Genomic DNA, 16916 nt, shown 5'->3' on the forward strand with positions numbered 1-16916 from the left:
TACGGCAGGGTGCGGCCCCCCTTCGGCCCGATGGGTACGGCATCGGGAAACAATTGCCGGAACCGTGACGAGAGGTGATTTGGTGCGTGACCTGGACCTGGTTTCCTAATTGTTTTCGGTCGCCGGTGTGATCGGGTACGATTGAGTTGTGAGTTGCCACGGTGCAACTGTGTGCATTCGGCAGTGCCACTAGCTAACCAGCTAAGATTGAAACTGATTGTGGCCCCATTATGCAGGTGTAGTTGGATTTGGTTGTAGTTGAAGGTTTTCAGGGTGTGCAGATGTGTGTATCATGCAGTTCATACACAACCGGCACGAAAGATCAGCAGATAGTTATGGGTTGATCTTGTTTAATAAACATTAAATACCCCCGCCGAAGCTGCTTATGTATGACTGTTAGTTCACAATTAGGATAAGTAGAAAAAAAACTGCTCTTATTCCGACCGTAAACAAGCAAAAGTCAGCGAATGACGTATTACTGAAGAATTCAAATAGTATAGTATAAACACGTAAAGTACAATGTTTATTATCCGTCTACTATTTATTCGTTGAGTGGATAATTCGTGCGAAGAAACGAATAATGGAATTTCTGGCAAATCAGCGTCAAAATTACTAAATTCTTATCTCTCTTATCATAGGCAAACCGATAAAAAATTGTATTTGATTTGCAGGGGTGCGCAAATGCCTTTAGTTGTTCATAAAATTCCGCAAATACATAAAAAAGCCACGAAAGATTGCTAGTAATTAGTAATGATGTGACATCACAGCAAACATTGTATTGCCATTCGAGTGACGAACAACTGCTTCGTTCTACATATCTTAATTGCTTCGATGTTGCTCATCAAACTGTTCCAGATACGGCAAACGAGAGGCTAATGGCTGATAGAATAGGGCATACTGACACAGTTAACCAACGCACCTTACAAATTAGGATGACTCCGATAGCTGAGGCAAAAACAAAAACAGCCCCGTTGGAACTAATTTGGTCTAGAAACAGAAAGTGGACTACTTTGTTTTTGCTTGTTTTAGAGAAATAATTAACTTTTCTCGTACCATATTTCCTCGTTCTTTCTTCAAAAAAAAAAAACAAGATTACTTGCGTCACAGAAACTAATTACGTGAATGTGCTTCTTTCTTCCCAATTTTCTTTATTTTTTGTTTGACAGATAGTGCCCAGATAATGTAAAGCAAACCTTTGCTGCGCGTTTCGTCTCCACACCGCTCCAGCTAGACCACACCTAACCTCACCCCGACAGGATGGCGCTCCGATTGCGCAAGGATGTGCAGAAAGCGTCCTACTACGTCTGGTTCCTGGGTGCCCAGGAAGCGAAAGCACTACGAGGTACCCGCAGCCTGCTGCCGATGATACCGCGCATGGTGGAGAAATCAAAGGAACAGGAACCGCTTAAGGTAACGCTGCAGGTTTCACACAAAGGACTGAAGATTGTACAGGTAGGTGGAGGGAGGGTGCGATCCACGCCGCGTTTCGCCCATTTGCTAAACCATCGTCTTTCCACGCCAGGGTTCGGCCAAACACTTTATCCCGCATGGTGCGATCACCTGCACGGTGCAGACGGAAGACATTGTCGCCTGTACGCTGCTGCTGTACAATCCCGCCACCAAATGTCCGCTGCACGTTCACGCGTACCGGTGCGACTCGGAGCTAACCGCCCAGGCGCTGCACGATCAGCTGCAGGTGCTGATCAACAGACCGGAAAACCAGAAACGATTCACCGAACTGGAAGCACGGTAAGTTCACTATCTCCATTTACGTACGAGGTAAGGGAAGAAAACTGTGGGGCGATAGAAGAAGCGCCCCGAAAGGGAATGATTTGGCAGCGATCGCAGCAAACCAAAATGTGGGGAAATGTGTTTTTTTTGGGGGGATTTAATGCCATGATTGAATATTTGGTTGTGGGTTTTTTTGTTGTTGTTGTTGCCGATCTCTCGTCGCGGTTCCAATGTGGTTGATTTGTTGTTTGAGAGGCGAAAAAACACTGGATGACGCGGAGTAACAGTATTATTGGGCTGAAGTGCGCATCGAATGTTGGCCCAATCCCGTTAGAGGACAACCAGATCGCTACGCGAAGTTGATCCACATTTCCGATCGGATACATCGGGTGTGAAGTTGGGGTTTTGGTCGCCGATTACAATGGGCCGGACAGCGGCTGTGGACTGCGTGTGGTGTTGTTTCAGCTATGCGAGATGCTTAAAACCGGTACATTTAGCCCATGCTCCAGAATTGATTTATCATTTCTTCGAAACACACCGATTCGATTCATATCGCACTTAAAACCCCGTTTTGTACATTGTAAACGCAATGCCGGTTGCGTTGCATGCGAGTTTGCTCGTCTATTCCAACGCACCTATTGTTCTTAAGGGTTGCACAGCCAGACGTTAGTGATGGTATGGTATTTAAATATTACCTCATAATAGTAGGTTCAATTTCAGCGTTCGGCGTTAGCTAACGGAACGGAAAAATTCCAACTAAACGCTTCTCCCGGCGTGCTTCACACCTTGTCTTGCAGATGGATTAACTTCTCGCCCAACGTTTCGTACCTAGAATCCCACCGAAAAAGCTCATCATAGCAGCCCATCAGAAGCGATCACGCGACGGACTGTGCCTTTAAACAATGTGCAACAAATATGCCGCCAGAGGGCGTGCAGTGTGTTCTAACAGTTCTAACCATCACTACTACTTCGCTACGATTGCTATTACAGTTTCGCAACCGGCCACGAGTATTGGGTTTCGTTCCAGATCCCGCAACTGATTGATAGCCAGTTGAACATTAATGCGCAAATGTTCCCGAAAACTGTATAATTACCGAACCACTGCGGTAATCCACGCTAGGCGGCGGTTAGATTGCGTAACGCTGCCCTGTACTAGCGGCGGGAACCATTACCATCCGGACTAACGCCCAAACGGGAGGACGGCAGTTTTGCGAAAAAAAAGACGCAAATAATTGGACGAACCGACCCAAAAAAACCAGTGCGTGTTCCCCGGTGTAAAATATCGTCACGTCAGTTACGCGTCAAAACTAAAGGCAGCGAAACTGCCAAACTGGAGGCTTCCCTGCCCAGCCCATAAAGCATTGCAGGGGTTGCCGGGGAAGGGAGGAAAATGGAATGAAACACACCCCTAAAGAAAGTGCGACACACAGTGCTGGTGCAAACATTATCTCACGTGCAATTAAAAGCGGTGAAACGTATGGATTAGTGCCGGGCACTAATCGTTTGATAGTGTTCGTGCACACCTCACTCAAATCTGCCTCCGGCCCTCGTTTGTTCGCACGCCGCTTTTCCTCTTGGTTCGGTGCCTTTTTTGGGGTGGGTGTGCAAAATTAGAGAAATGGCAGATATCTAGCAAATGGTCCGTAATTCGAGGCGAGCGGCAGAGAAAAAGCGCACCCGAAAGCGAGATAGAACGAACGCGGTGGTGTTCAATTTTTTGACCGCGTTTGGACCGCGCAAAGTGGCCCCGGTACGTTTTTGACGTTTATGGCCGTTTGTGATTAATTTCTGTGCGCTTTGTTTTCTCACTGGTTTCTAGCGCGATCTGCGTTTCTTCTCCACACGGGCATGGGAGTGCCGCGGGAATATGATCGAGTTTGCACGTGCACGCAGACGGGGTGAGGAAGCTTTTACAGGTCTGCCGGTAGGGGATCGTCCAAAATGGCCGTAAAGCTTGGGGACGATTATGAAATTGCGATGCAATTGGTGGCAACCGATCTAAAGCTTTACATGCGCTTGCATTATGCACGCGTCTCGTCGATACATGGACCGGGCGATGTGAGTGCGCTTATTATGTGGACGCACGGTGCGTATTTTCGTACAAACGGCCAAGCCTCTGCCGAGAGACACGGTCGCCGACATCGGGTGGGTCGGGTTTTTTTTTTGCTTCACCTTCTACCACCTGTTGAGTGGCGCTCGTTTAGCGTTTGAGTGCGGCCGCTGCAGTGGTACGCATCCGTTGCTGATCGGTTGCCACTCTTACGTGCAGAAATTACCGTTTTTGGCCGAAGTTTTGTCTAATTACCGATCCGGAGTGCCGCCGGTGTGTCGGTAAAACAGTCCATTAACAGTTTCCCAACACAACCGATCCTTACGGTGACGACTTTCACTAAACGCGTACAGTGGCGTTGGTAGTTTTTTGCAACAACAACAAAATAAAGGCAAGTCACCCGGTCAGGAATGTGACCGATTTAGGGTGACAACACTTTCGTGACAACACGCGGGTTAGTACGCGAGCGCTGCAATAATGGTACCGCCGAGCTTACGCCTTTTATCGATAGACTATGGGGAGAAGATGCCTGCGCCCAGGTCGGTCGCAGACCGGCGTGTGTGTTACGTCATCCAACCGGGTTAGGTCGGAGCTCGGCAGTACACACTTGCCGGTTTGCGGCAAGTTTATCTAGAAAAATGTCCGTCATTTACCCACCGATCGGCAGGTTTTCGGATGGTGACAACTGTTGCATAACAGACGGGCGCATCGAATGACATGCTGGGATAGTGGGTCTCCAAGCCTTTTCCGACGGCACCGAAACGGTGGCTTCTGTTGATAGTGGGACACCGGTTACGTAACGCCGTTTATCGATCTTCGCTCGATCGCAATCCGGGACCGGCTAGTGTTCGAGGTATTCAGGACGACTGTTCTGGCCTCGACTCGTTCATAATCGTAACTAATCAACGCTAATCATTGCTCCATTCTTGCACCATCGGAATAATCCTTTTGAGGGTATAAGACGATACGTAACGCATTGGGAACGACCGAAAGACGTTTGAAATGGTTTGCTCCTGCAAATTACTCGAATGACACAAGCAAATCTTCATTTATGTACATGTGAATCGTTCCAGAAATGGTGTTAAAACCCCGGAAGACTGCGGCTCGTCTGCATGAGTCAGGTTGTGCAACTAGTGCTGTGTTACAGCGTTACTATGTGTCGTTCGACGTTTAGCTAACAACTGTCAAATCAGCACGACCGACAGTTTGACAGCGCCATCTATGAGAATAAATAGCCACCATAGTTGATAGCTATTCTGCATGCCTGCCTACCGTCCGTAAGGGCCCGTCAATATAATAATTGCAATTTAATAGTCATCATTCATTGAAGGATATTTTGTTTACCGGTCCTCCAAGGTTAGTGTATCATGTTGTGCCACCTTGCATCTACAAGCAAAAAAACGTATCAGCACGATCACTCGCGACCACTCATTTGCATGGTTAAGTTTATTATCGTGTGCTCTTGGACACAAAAAAAAAACATAATTTCCGAAGCGTTTCCAACGTGTGGCTGATCAGTTTATGGTCTTAGTCGTTGTTGTGATAGGACCGATGGTGGTTTTCTTTCTTCGGAGCCGTATACGCACCACGCCCGGATTTGGTGTGGTCGTCGTGGTGACTTTTATGCGTCGCTTCCGAACCATGTTCGGACCAACGGTCGAAGTACCATTGAGCGTTACCTCTGTGACGGGCACTATTACCGCTGGTGTGGTTTCGTCGCCTTCGCCGTGATAGTCATATTCTGGGTGGCTTGTCGTTTCGTCCTCGGTTTCCTCGTACTCCACGGTACCGTTGGTGTTGCTCACCGGTGCCGGTGCCGTCGTCAGCACACTTTCAGTAGTGTTGGATATTACCGTCGATACCGTCGTCAGCACACTCTCAGTAGTGGTAGATGTTGTAGGTTCCACGGTGGAGGTCATGTTGCTGGATTCCGTTGTACTATTTGATCTAGTGGATGTGTAAGGCATACCGTACGGGGAAAAATATGTCATCCCGAATAAAGAATAGGGTGATGCCATGTAAGGTATGATGTTGTCTTTCTGAAAATTTACACATAGATTTTGTTTTACGCAGGACATTTTTACATTTAAGCTGAAATTTGTCACATACTATACGCGGCATAACCGGGTAAGTGGTCCGTACTGCAGGACGTGCTGTCGAGGTCGTTGATCCACGGCGAGTCTAAGATGCGGTCGTTAATAAACGTGTGTAGAGGAAAACGTAGATCGTTTACTTACCGTAACTCCTTGCTTTATTTTCTGCAAAATATGAACAAAAACCGGGTAGCGAAAGGTTACGGATGCAACTCACCCCACAACATTACATACCTCTGGAACACCGCGCGCCCTTGTTGTCGTCATAGAGGTCTAAGATCGGACAAGAGTTATCAAGAAATCATTTTCGGTACAAAAAGCCGTGCATGATATGACGAAGCTTAGCAAATAGAACGCAAATATTAAAGAATCTCACCGTGTATCCTGGTGCAGCTTTTGCCGGAGGTAGCTGTAAGGCCAACAGTTAGCAATCAATGTTTTAGCATAATCGTTCTGTTGGCTTGAAACAAACAACGAACTTACGGTGAGTGACTGAAAAAGAATCAATCTTTTCTTTTAGCAGTTGTTTTTTTGTTGTAGTTTACACACTAAACAGCTAACTTCGTACCGATTTAGATCTGGCAGGTGTCGTCGATGATTTACCATTAGGACCGGTGGACATTTTCTAAAAGCAAGTTAACATAGAAATCAGGACGATGATGAAGAAACTGCTGAAATGGTCTTAAATTATTATGATAAATACCATTGTACTCGATCGTTTCGTTGTCGTCGATGTTCTACCAGCAGCTCCACTTAATGTTTGCTTTTAAAGAAAGGAAGGTGGAATTTTTCGTTAGCCTTCAGCTCACAAGTGCGTTTGTGGAGGATTCGTTGTTTTACGCATACCTGGTTGGTGCGTTTGGTCGTTGTCGGTGTTCTTGCACTAGGACCGGCCACGAGCTGCATTTGTTTTAGGACAAAATTTATTAATTTAAGTTACAAAAGATAGCGATCCTTCATGAATAACATAAAAAAATATAAGCGATCTTATAAATACCTGTCCCGAGCGCTTGGTGGTTGTCGGTGTTCTTGCACTAGGACCGGCCACTAGCTGCATTTTTTTTAGGACAAAATTGATTAATTTAAGTTACAAAAGATAGCGATCCTTCATAAATAACATAAAAAAGATAAGCGATCTTATAAATACCTGACCCGAACGCTTGGTGGTTGTCGGTGTTCTTGCACTAGGACCGGCCACGAGCTGCATTTGTTTTAGGACAAAATTGATTAATTTAAGTTACAAAAGATAGCTATCCTTCATTAATAACATAAAAAAAGGTAAGCGATCTTATAAATACCTGTCCCGAACGCTTGGTGGTTGTCGGTGTTTTTGCACTAGGACCGGCCACTAGCTGTTTTAGTTTGAACAAAAAGGGATTAATTTAAGGTGTACAAAATATAGCGACCGCATAAATACCTGTCCCGAACGCTTGGTTGTACTGGCGGATCGACCCTTTGTAGTAGACTTATGCATGGTTGTAAGAATTGCATTCCGCAGTAGTAAGCACATTGATCAAACTCTAATCGAAATGGGTAACACTAAAGCGTAATACGTACCATACTTCTCCTAGTGGTTGTTCCATCCTTCAGTACACTAGTCGTCGTTATTGTGTTTTTTAATATTCTCCAATGCTTTGCGTTGGTTGAATTTACATTGACACTGCCGTCGTCATCTGACGATCCGTACACGGCCAAACTCTATGGGTCAAATCCAATGTTGGGTGGGGTATTTGTTATATTCGGCGGTATCCTATTAACACTTACCAGGGATAGAGAAACAAGCCCTAGAAGTAACCACCCTGGATTCATTTTTGTCCAGTAATTTTGATTGCGAGTTTTGTACTGGTCTGCACTACTTCATGGCTCAAACGTTACTGAGCAACGACCGAACGGTTCACGCAGTATAAAATATTTCAACAACTCTAATAAAATTAATCAAAAACCACTAATGGTTGACATGAAAGGAAACACCTCTAGCAGCATTTGGCAATAATGGAATATTAATGCCGAAGTGTAAATGGTTTTTCTCAGTAAAAATTTCTACATACACTTTATTCGTGGCAGAGCTAAGCCGACACAAATTAATTTGCAATCAAAACACAACGATTTCGGTTCCTAGGGGAGCAAAAATGTAACGTCACACTGTGAGCGGTATCGACGAACTTACCGCACCCGCCAGTGAAGCAATGCCGATTGTTTTGTGGGCCAAATCCATTGGGCAAAGGGTTCATTATCTTTCCAAACCAACCGAACTAGCTTCCCAAATGACAAACAAGATTGCTTTTAAATGTGGAACAGCGGCGCCCAACAGCTAATGGGGTGGGGATATTCTTCTATAAAGGACCCACACTTATCTGTGCTGAATGATTAGCATATCTTGATCAAATTAAAGCAGTTGCACCATTTCTCATGGCTGATGAGTGGAGGGTACTGCTTAGCGTTGCCTTCAAACCAATTACAAAAGCAAGGGAAACTCTTTTTTTTTTAATGTGTAAAACTCCACTGTTCGCTGTAGGGGAAGATGTTGGTCAAAAAATTCGCCTCGGGCGTGTAAATGATGAGCACCCGGTGCGACAACACCACAATGGGCTGTTGCCGCACTACATTTGGCTTTTGGGCCACTTGTTGTTTTCCGAATTTAGTATCTCGAAATGATCTCATTACAAATTACCCTCCAACCCTCGCCTGGCCCCGTGCGGTGGGACAGATTTTTGCCAAGCGATGATATCTGTCACTCACCCCTGGCTGGTGAAGTGATAAAGAAACGCAATCATTTAATTCATCCCCTCAAAAAGAAAAAAAAAGCTTCTCGGCGCGCGAGAAAAGTGAAGCAATCTTAGCGAAAGGGGATGATCGCGGATGAATTGAATGCTGCACCGCGCGTGGCGGGTGGGGTTTTTCGTTTCGTGTTCATGTTTCTTGCATTTTCCCTAACTCCAACTTACATCTTCCTCCCATTCTCTCAGCGTTCCCATGTTGCCATTCCCGGGCCGCGAGGTTGCTGTCTTCGCCCCTGCGCTGTAATTATGTGGCGATGGGGTGGTACGATGCGATTGAGAAACCGTTCGTGCTCTTGTTTTTGTGCACTCCGAACCACCCAACTTGATCAGCGGCTAGAAAAGCGGCACGGACGCAGTCCGTCCTCCTGCCATTGTGTCTTATCCAATCCTTTTCGCATTAATTGAGGTCAGTTACAGTGCGATGCGTTTTGCTGGCGGTTGCCGACAATGCCGCCCGCACAATGGAAAGCGCATTTGCTCGACCAATACACACCCGGGGACACACGGCACCACGCGCGGAACAGAACACTAACGTCGTTAGAACACGATCGGTTACGGGTATTGTTTTATTGGATCAAACGGTTCGCTTCATTGTTCTCTAACTTCTGCCCCGAAAGAAATGTCCCCTCTTCTACAGGCACGAACTTTCGGCATTGATTCGAACCGAAAGTCCCTCAAGTTCATGGCGCCTTTTGGGAGGGTGTAACCGCACGAAATAATTGACTGTTCGGTTCGGTTGTATAACAACATGCTCGATCGGATAGGTACGGGTCCGGCGCGTGATCAATGGCACGATCCCTTCTGTATACACTCCGCAGCAACGAGCAACGAGTATGTGAAGGTTTTGGGAAGGTACGGCCAAACATTCAAAATCGGAGTCGGAAATCGTGAGGCCGCGATTTAACTCCTATTCTTTCCCATTCCCCGAAAAAGAAAAAAAAAAAAACAAGGGTGCGTTCGGTTAACCGGGGCAATTTATGTTGGTTATGTGATCTTAAAGTGAATGGATTGCTTTTCCTGGGCGAAAAGTGTTTGTTTGAGGGATCGTTTCACGATCGTGCGGCGTGAAGGGTTTGACAGTTTGGTTGAGTTTTTTTTACGTTTTGTTTTTTTTTTGCGTCAACTCCATACATCATCCCAATGCTAGGCAAGGAGCCGGTATAATGAAGATTTATGTCGGGTTTTGTTTTCCAGCGTTGACTTTCAGCACGCATTATGCGTAACAATTATAAGAAATATTGCTAGAAAAGCAAATGAGAGCGAAAAGCACTTTCCACGGCTCGGTAGGGTTAATGTGGACGGTGTCCATTAGCATATGTGGTGGATGGAATTGTGTTGAAAACTGCAACAACCCTACCACCCTGGGTCGTGTTAACCGCCAACCGATGGTGGAGCCGAAAATTGAGCTCGCCAAATATTATCGTATCGATTTCACGGTGAAAATTGTTTCTATTTGCTATCATTCCCCGGGGCACTTTCTCTTCCTATTGCTTTCGGGCCGAAGGCTTTGCGTAATTAAACGTTGGTTAAATCGGAAATTTTTGGTTCGGTTTTGCCGTGTATCTTCACAACCGTCCTGCCGGACTCGGCGGTATCTCCACTGGGACGCGTGTGCGTTTTTGTGGATCAATCATCCAAAAGCTGTTGGCCAAACACCCGCGACTAAACTAAAACCGTGAAGCTACATACCGTCCGTCCACCGGAGGCACAAAGTTCAGGCGGGTTTCACTTTCTTTCGCGAGGTGGAGATGGTTTTTTTTTGGCGAGCAAGGGATGGAAGTGAAGCGAAGGTAAAATAAAAATGTAAATCCAAAGCTATCAGGCACATACTTACGAATTCGCTGAAGGAACCGGGTTTTGTGCACGATCGAAAGTTCACCCGGCCGCGGTAGTTTATTGGCAGTAAAAGACCCCTTTTTGCGCATGCAGCAAACAACACACGGATGTGATTGCGTCCGTGCGTTTGAACTGTGATAGACGGTGTGGGGATCGTGTGATCGTGCGTGTAACGGACCGAACGGTCTGTTACAAGGGTTACACCGGAGGGGAAACATTTCGCTACGTCCGTTCGCCGCCTTACTCCCCGTTGAAGTCATTCCTTTTGTGGGCGCAATTAGAAGCGGTTATAAGAATTGCGATGTTGTTTTTTGTTTTTCGTTGTCTTGTTAAACCACATATTTACAGCCCACTTAATCCGATTGAACACGCATTGATTGGACATTCGGTCGAACCGTCAGCTCACGGTTCGACATTTGCTGTGCGTGGATGGAATGTGCGTTAGCCCCCATTATGGGACGGATTTCAATCGGCGTGACGCGAGCTGCAAACGCAAAAAAAAGCGACAGCCATCCATCGGAATCGCGGCCCGGTGCCATAAATAATTGCATAACGAAGTATTTCAGAACGCACGCACGGTGAGGCACAGTTTTTAGCAGCCAGTGTCCTTGTACACTTTGTGGCCGCAATCGTTTGGTGGTGTGGCGTTTTCTTTGCCCACATTCCGTGGCCGTTCATTGACGAAAGATTTTATCAATCACCTTTGCCCACCGGCCATTCAGCTCACTGAAAGTACGAAAAGAAAAACAAAAAAACAACGGATCAAGATGCGATCGCACATTCCAGTGGAGCAGCATTAAAACGTAAATGCGCTTTGGCTCAGCGCTAACCTGATCAACTATCACTTTCCATTTTCATTTTTTGCGTGTGTGTGTGTTCGCGACTCTCACCCGTTCTTGCTTTTTGTTTTCCTGTCACACCACCGGCGGAGATGTAACTGCGTCCCGCTCCACAGAAAGTTAGGTCCCATTTCCGCCACATCCCAGTGTTTTCTTTGCGATATGGATTCATATTTATTGCTTCCATTTACTGTTGCACCAGCACCGCATTTTCCCCACTCAGCAAGCAGTGAGCGAAACGTACGAAGCGGGTGCAAGCACAGCGAATAATCGCGATCGAGAGGAAAGTGAATCTGTCGTCTCGCGATCGTTCACAGTGCGCAGCGTCGTTTGAAAACTGGCCACCGCCACGCCGGTGCGTTGATTTTTAGGTCAACAGGTACCGGGCAACTTGTGGAACACGGGTCGCCAGCATTTATGCTGCGACGGTGAGGATCGAACGCGCGCTGCTGCTTCTGGTTTTTTGTTTCTCCACGCACCGGTTGGATGGTGTCTCAAGCCAGCGGACACCGGGTTAGGAAATCGAAAACCAATCGCGCCATGTTGTCTGCTGGCCTAGATGTCATCGCGGTACCGATACGGTTGCTCCATCTCGCGGCGGGAAAAACAAGTGTCTTCGTTGAATGCTAAATTGAAGCTGGTGATTCAGCACCGCGGTTCCATATGTCAAAGCAGCAGGAGACTGGTGCAACGTTCGCGGCAAAATGTACGAGCTTACTTTTTGAATGGTTTTTTTTTTCCTTCTCCCGATCGGTGTCAACCTGTGCTTCCCGCCGGGCCGCCGTGTCGAATGTGCTTCATCAATTTATTACCGTGACCAACCGTTCCCATCGCACGGGAGAACCACCCGATGTACAAGGCGCGCTCGTCTCGCGAGCCGCCGAGACGTACTTATCTAAAGAGCAGCCCCCCTTCAAACCGGGGCGCAAAATATTAATCATCCCGCCAAATATCCGGCCGGAATGGTGAAATTTCACATATACGGTCGGGACGGTTTTTTTTTTCTATGTGTGACAGGTTTCCCATCCCTTTTTCATTAACGGGACGAGCAGCGGGACGAGCAGCATCGATCGTACAGCTTTTTGACACTTGATCGAGCCGGCTACGCGCGGTACCCGAACTGTTTACTTTCACATTTTTGTCTCCCGAAATGTTTCGTGGCCCAACCCCACGGAGGGGACGGAACCCATTGTGGGCTTTAAGTATCGCCCGAGGCACAATAAAGCAGTGGCGCTGTAACAACAAAAATTCCACACGGGACAAACGAAACATACGAGGGCACAAGCGATACGTAAATGAGCTGATGAGATGATGTGCGCGAGTGGATTTCTCGCTTAATGATCGCGTTCGCTAAAAAGGACGCTCTCGTCCAAATCACACCAAAAGTGTCGATGGAATGTAACCGCAGCTCTTCCCATTTCACTTTCAGGCTCGGTTTGGCGGCACAGCTAACCGGCGGTTCGTGCGGTGTAAATGGTGGTCAACCGGGTGGACCGGGTGCAATTCCGATCATGGACGGTGGCCCAGGACGCAAGAGGATGCCGCGCCGGTTCGAATCACCCCGTCGCTTTCCGGACTCTTCGCATGGCAGTGATACGGGCACGGCCAGTACGCGGGAATCGGAGTGTTCCGAGGAACAGCAACATTCGCCGACTTCGGGGCCGGTCTCACCATTGATCAGCCAGTCCAAGCTGTACGATTCGCTGGCGGCCGAACTGCGGGAGAAGCTCAGCGGCGGTGTGCCACTGCTGCTGCCCACAAAAGAACCGGACCACAAGAAGGAACCCGTGCACGGTTCTAATGATGCCGCAGCACGACGGTAAGTAGCTTAAACACTGCAGGAAAATCTTGGTGGAGTCCCTTCACGACTTGTCCCTCATTCTTCTGCCAGGTTCCGCAACGGTTGTCTGACCGGCTCGATCACACCATCGGCGGGTGTAAATCAAAAGCATGGCGTATCATCCCGTGGATCTTCCGGCATCGGCTCGGATCTGGCCCCGAGCCCGGAACGACACGATCCCCAAAGCTCAAGCGGTAAGTAACCTGGACCTCGGGTGGAATCTTTGATGGGTTCATTCGCACTTGCTTTATGGTTGATTTATGCGCGGAATCGGAAGGGTTGCGCAGGTGCAGCGTGAGTAATTGCGCGAATTACACGCAAGCAGGCATCGGAGGCAGCATCAGCAACAAAACGTGTTAAGCCACTTTCTCACGGGGTTAATTAATTAGAAATGGAAAAGCGATGCGGTTTTTTTGTGCGCGTTGTTGTGATGTTCCTTGTTTTAGTATTATTTATTCCACGAGCTTTGCCGAACCTGCCACGGCGGTGCAGCATCTTCACCGGAGCGCCGGAGGGCACCACATATGCATACAGACCAAACAAGTTAAACCGGCGTGAGCGAGCATGCGATTAACGTCGCTTGAACTTTCACTACACCTAGAGCCGCCCCGGGATTGGCACACGTACGAAAGGTTTTTTTTTTTTATTATTATTTTGGGGAGGTAAGAGATGTGCAACATCAATTTGTTTACTTTCCATTAAGGAAGGACCGGACTGTCAAAAGGCAAGAGGAGGCAGCTCTGGACGCACCGGTGTCAAACCGTTTAGTCGATTCCGGCTGGAAGTGGTTGATGGGTTTTATTTAGATGCACCCGCACGCAGATACTTTCTAATGATGCAACTGTTTCTGCACAACAGCTGAGATTAGTGGTACAATGAAAAGTACAATGGCATTTGGCATGCATTGGGGAGGGAAAAACAAACTGGAAGCGCTGCATCTGGGAATGTAATCGCATCAAACATTTTGGCTGTCAATGTAAAAAGGCACGTGCCGTTGATGGAAATGACGACCGTCATCTTTCCTTTATGACTTTTTACATTATTCACACTGCCGGATAATCCGAGAATATTATCGGGAGCCGGTTAAGATAAGGTTTTATTCTACAGTAGTTTTACAATGGAGCACAATTTACTGAATCACGCAAATCAATAAGATAAATGGGAAGTTTGTCCGTGAAACACAACAGATCGTACTGAATCGCCAAAAGTTGATAAGGAATCGTGTGCACCGATTTAGTGAATGTCAGGCATGTTTATATATTCAGGTTCAGGTGTTCAGGTGCCTGTGTATATATTCAGGTCAGGTACAGGAGTTGAAATATAAAATGCAATTTTTGATGATTAAATTTAACGAAAATCTAGTTACTGAACTAAACAAGACTTTTAATTCCTATTCTTTACATCATTTGGTTACAATTGCATTAAATATTATATTTTTTATTACAACTCTTGAACCCGCCTGTATGTAAATAGCTTGACCGATTTGACATTCACTAAAATGTGCACGCGATACCATATCCAGTGTTGTTGATTCAATAACGATTTTTGTGTTTCACTATCAAACATCCAGTTTTTCTTAACCGTTTGCGTGATTATGTTAGTAGTGCACGCAATATTCATTTTGTTGTGAAACCCTGTTAGGTCAAGACACGATCCATAAGACACTAAGCTAGAGATGGCTTCTGCAAGTGATCACCTGTCTAAGTATTCGCAAAGCTAGATACTAATCAATTATGGCGATCGGAGGAGAACCGGTGTGTTCCAGTTATGATCCTAATCCAAAATGGAGTTGTCTCCAACTCTTGGTATGATCTTTCATGCTGTAGAATTAAGCTTAGATTGTGTAACTCCTGCTTGTCTTTCTTTACTGATTCGTGTTTTCTCCCTCTTTTTTCTAAACAGAGGACGAATGGGTGAACGACCAAGAACCGACTCTGAACGGCAATTCGCATCACCATTCTGGTGGCCGACCGGCCGAGCGCTATCTGGACGATCAGCCGGTGACACGCATGAGCAAGTACCGTGACGCACCGCCGCCAACGACGTACCTGTACCCGAATGTACGGGACGAGCCGAGCCGTGTACGGCATCAGCGTTCGTCGAGCCGCGAGGAGGATCGCAGTCTGCAGGGCTCGGTAAACTCGCGCGAGGAGGAAGTGAAACCGATCATCACCAACCACACACCTCGCTACCGGAATGCGTACAAACCCGTGGACGGGTATGGGTTGGAAGAGCGCAAGAAGAAAATCACCATCGAGGACAAGTACGTGGATGAGCGTGACGGTGGTCGAAGAAGTGGCCGATATGGTGGAGCAGATGACCGTGCGTTGGAACACCGTGGAGAGGTTGAGTTCGAGTACGGGAAGCCACAGCCGGATGCGAGACGGTACTTTGAGGAGGAGTACGAGCGTGATCGCTATCGTGAGAATCTGACCGATCGGCAGAAGTACCGTGAGATGCCCGCCGAAGGTGGTAAATACCGTGGCAAGGAGTACGATCGTCGAGCACCGGCTCAGGTGGCGTACGCGGATCGTGCTGATTATCGCGAATATTCACCGGAACGTATCCCACCGATGGTGTCTGGACGTGGCAAGTACGCTGCCCAGGATCATTTCGGCGAACGGCAGGATTTCAAGGTAGAGCGCGAAGGATATCACCGTTCGCCACCGGCACACAAGACCGATCGGATGAGGTACGCTCACGCGGAAGATACGCACGACAGCGCTGATAGGCGGCCGATGTACCGGTCGGGCCCGGAAGAGGAAGGATACCGCGAGGACAGACGCTACGCTGGTCACGAGGAAGCACCGAAACGCACCAGTTACAAGCTGGCGGATAAGTACGAGGAACGCTGGCGCCAGGAGATGTCTGCGGGTTACGGAGACGTTGAACCGTCGACCGGACGCCGTTATCATCGGGAGGAATCGAAGCACGTGCAGCCACCACCACCACCACAGCCACCGGCGGACACGTGGAAACCGTTAGAACCGCGCAAGAAGTCCGTCGAGATACGGACCAGCTCGCCGGAATCGACCATGCATCGTATCTCGCCGAAGGACCGGTTCCAGACGGCGAAGGAAAAGTTCCAGCAGATGGAGCGCGAGCGTCACGAACAGGAGCGGCTCGAGCAGGAACGTTTGGAGCGTGAACGGCTGCTGCACAGCAAGCGGACGGTGGACCATGCGCCTGCACCACGCCGTGGTTCGCTCGAGCCGGCGTCGGCGGTCAGTTCGCATGATAGCAATGGTTGGAGTTCGGAAGAGGAACAGCTGCCCCCGCGAGGCCATCCGCGCTCGAACGGCAGCTTGAGCGGGTCCGGTGTGAATGGTTCGATGGGTCCGGGAGGCTACCGGGAGCTATCGCCGGAAGAGCGTTACCCGGGACTGGATCGTGATCCGGGACGCGACGTCGGACGACGCATGATGCCGGCCAAAAGTTTGACCAATCTGGTGAAGGGCTATCGGCACAGTTACGCAGAGCCACGGCCACCGCCAGTTTCGCGTAGCAGTGGCCGCGTTGGGTTGGCCGCAGTTAATCCGTACTAAAAAAAAAAAGTTGACAGCTGAAGAAGAGTCAGTCAGGGGCGGACCGTAGGTTCTTTAGAGAGGCAGCCCGAAGCCAGAACAACAAATACTCGACGCGCAGGTAGATGTAGCCGTAGCCGTAGATTATTATACGCGTTTTTTTTTCTTTTTGGTTTTCAATGTGCCTTATAGTGTTTATGGTTGGAAGCATAACTTTAGCCAC

The 16916-nt window shown here is 47.9% G+C and overlaps 1 protein-coding gene across 1 annotated transcript; it reads left to right on the forward strand.

Moving 5' to 3' along the window:
- Positions 1-1257: 1257 nt before the first annotated feature.
- Positions 1258-16714, forward strand: LOC128707003 (uncharacterized). Its single transcript, XM_053801947.1, has 5 exons — positions 1258-1452; positions 1523-1749; positions 12759-13148; positions 13221-13363; positions 15072-16714. Exons 1-5 carry the CDS (start codon positions 1258-1260, stop codon positions 16712-16714), a joined length of 2598 nt encoding a protein of 865 aa, XP_053657922.1.
- The last annotated feature ends 202 nt before the right edge of the window (positions 16715-16916 follow it).

Source organism: Anopheles marshallii, chromosome 2 (assembly GCF_943734725.1).
Source record: "Anopheles marshallii chromosome 2, idAnoMarsDA_429_01, whole genome shotgun sequence".
In the NCBI taxonomy this organism is placed as follows: domain Eukaryota; kingdom Metazoa; phylum Arthropoda; class Insecta; order Diptera; family Culicidae; genus Anopheles; species Anopheles marshallii.

What these genes read in the sequence shown, in the direction of transcription:
- LOC128707003 (XM_053801947.1), top strand. Translation starts at nt 1,258, where the DNA reads ATGGCGCTCCGATTGCGCAAGGATGTGCAGAAAGCGTCCTACTACGTC. An exon ending in AAGGACTGAAGATTGTACAG is followed by an intron (nt 1,453 to 1,522) that starts GTAGGTGGAGGG and finishes TTTCCACGCCAG; the next exon opens with GGTTCGGCCAAACACTTTAT. An exon ending in CGATCCCCAAAGCTCAAGCG is followed by an intron (nt 13,364 to 15,071) that starts GTAAGTAACCTG and finishes TTTTCTAAACAG; the next exon opens with AGGACGAATGGGTGAACGAC.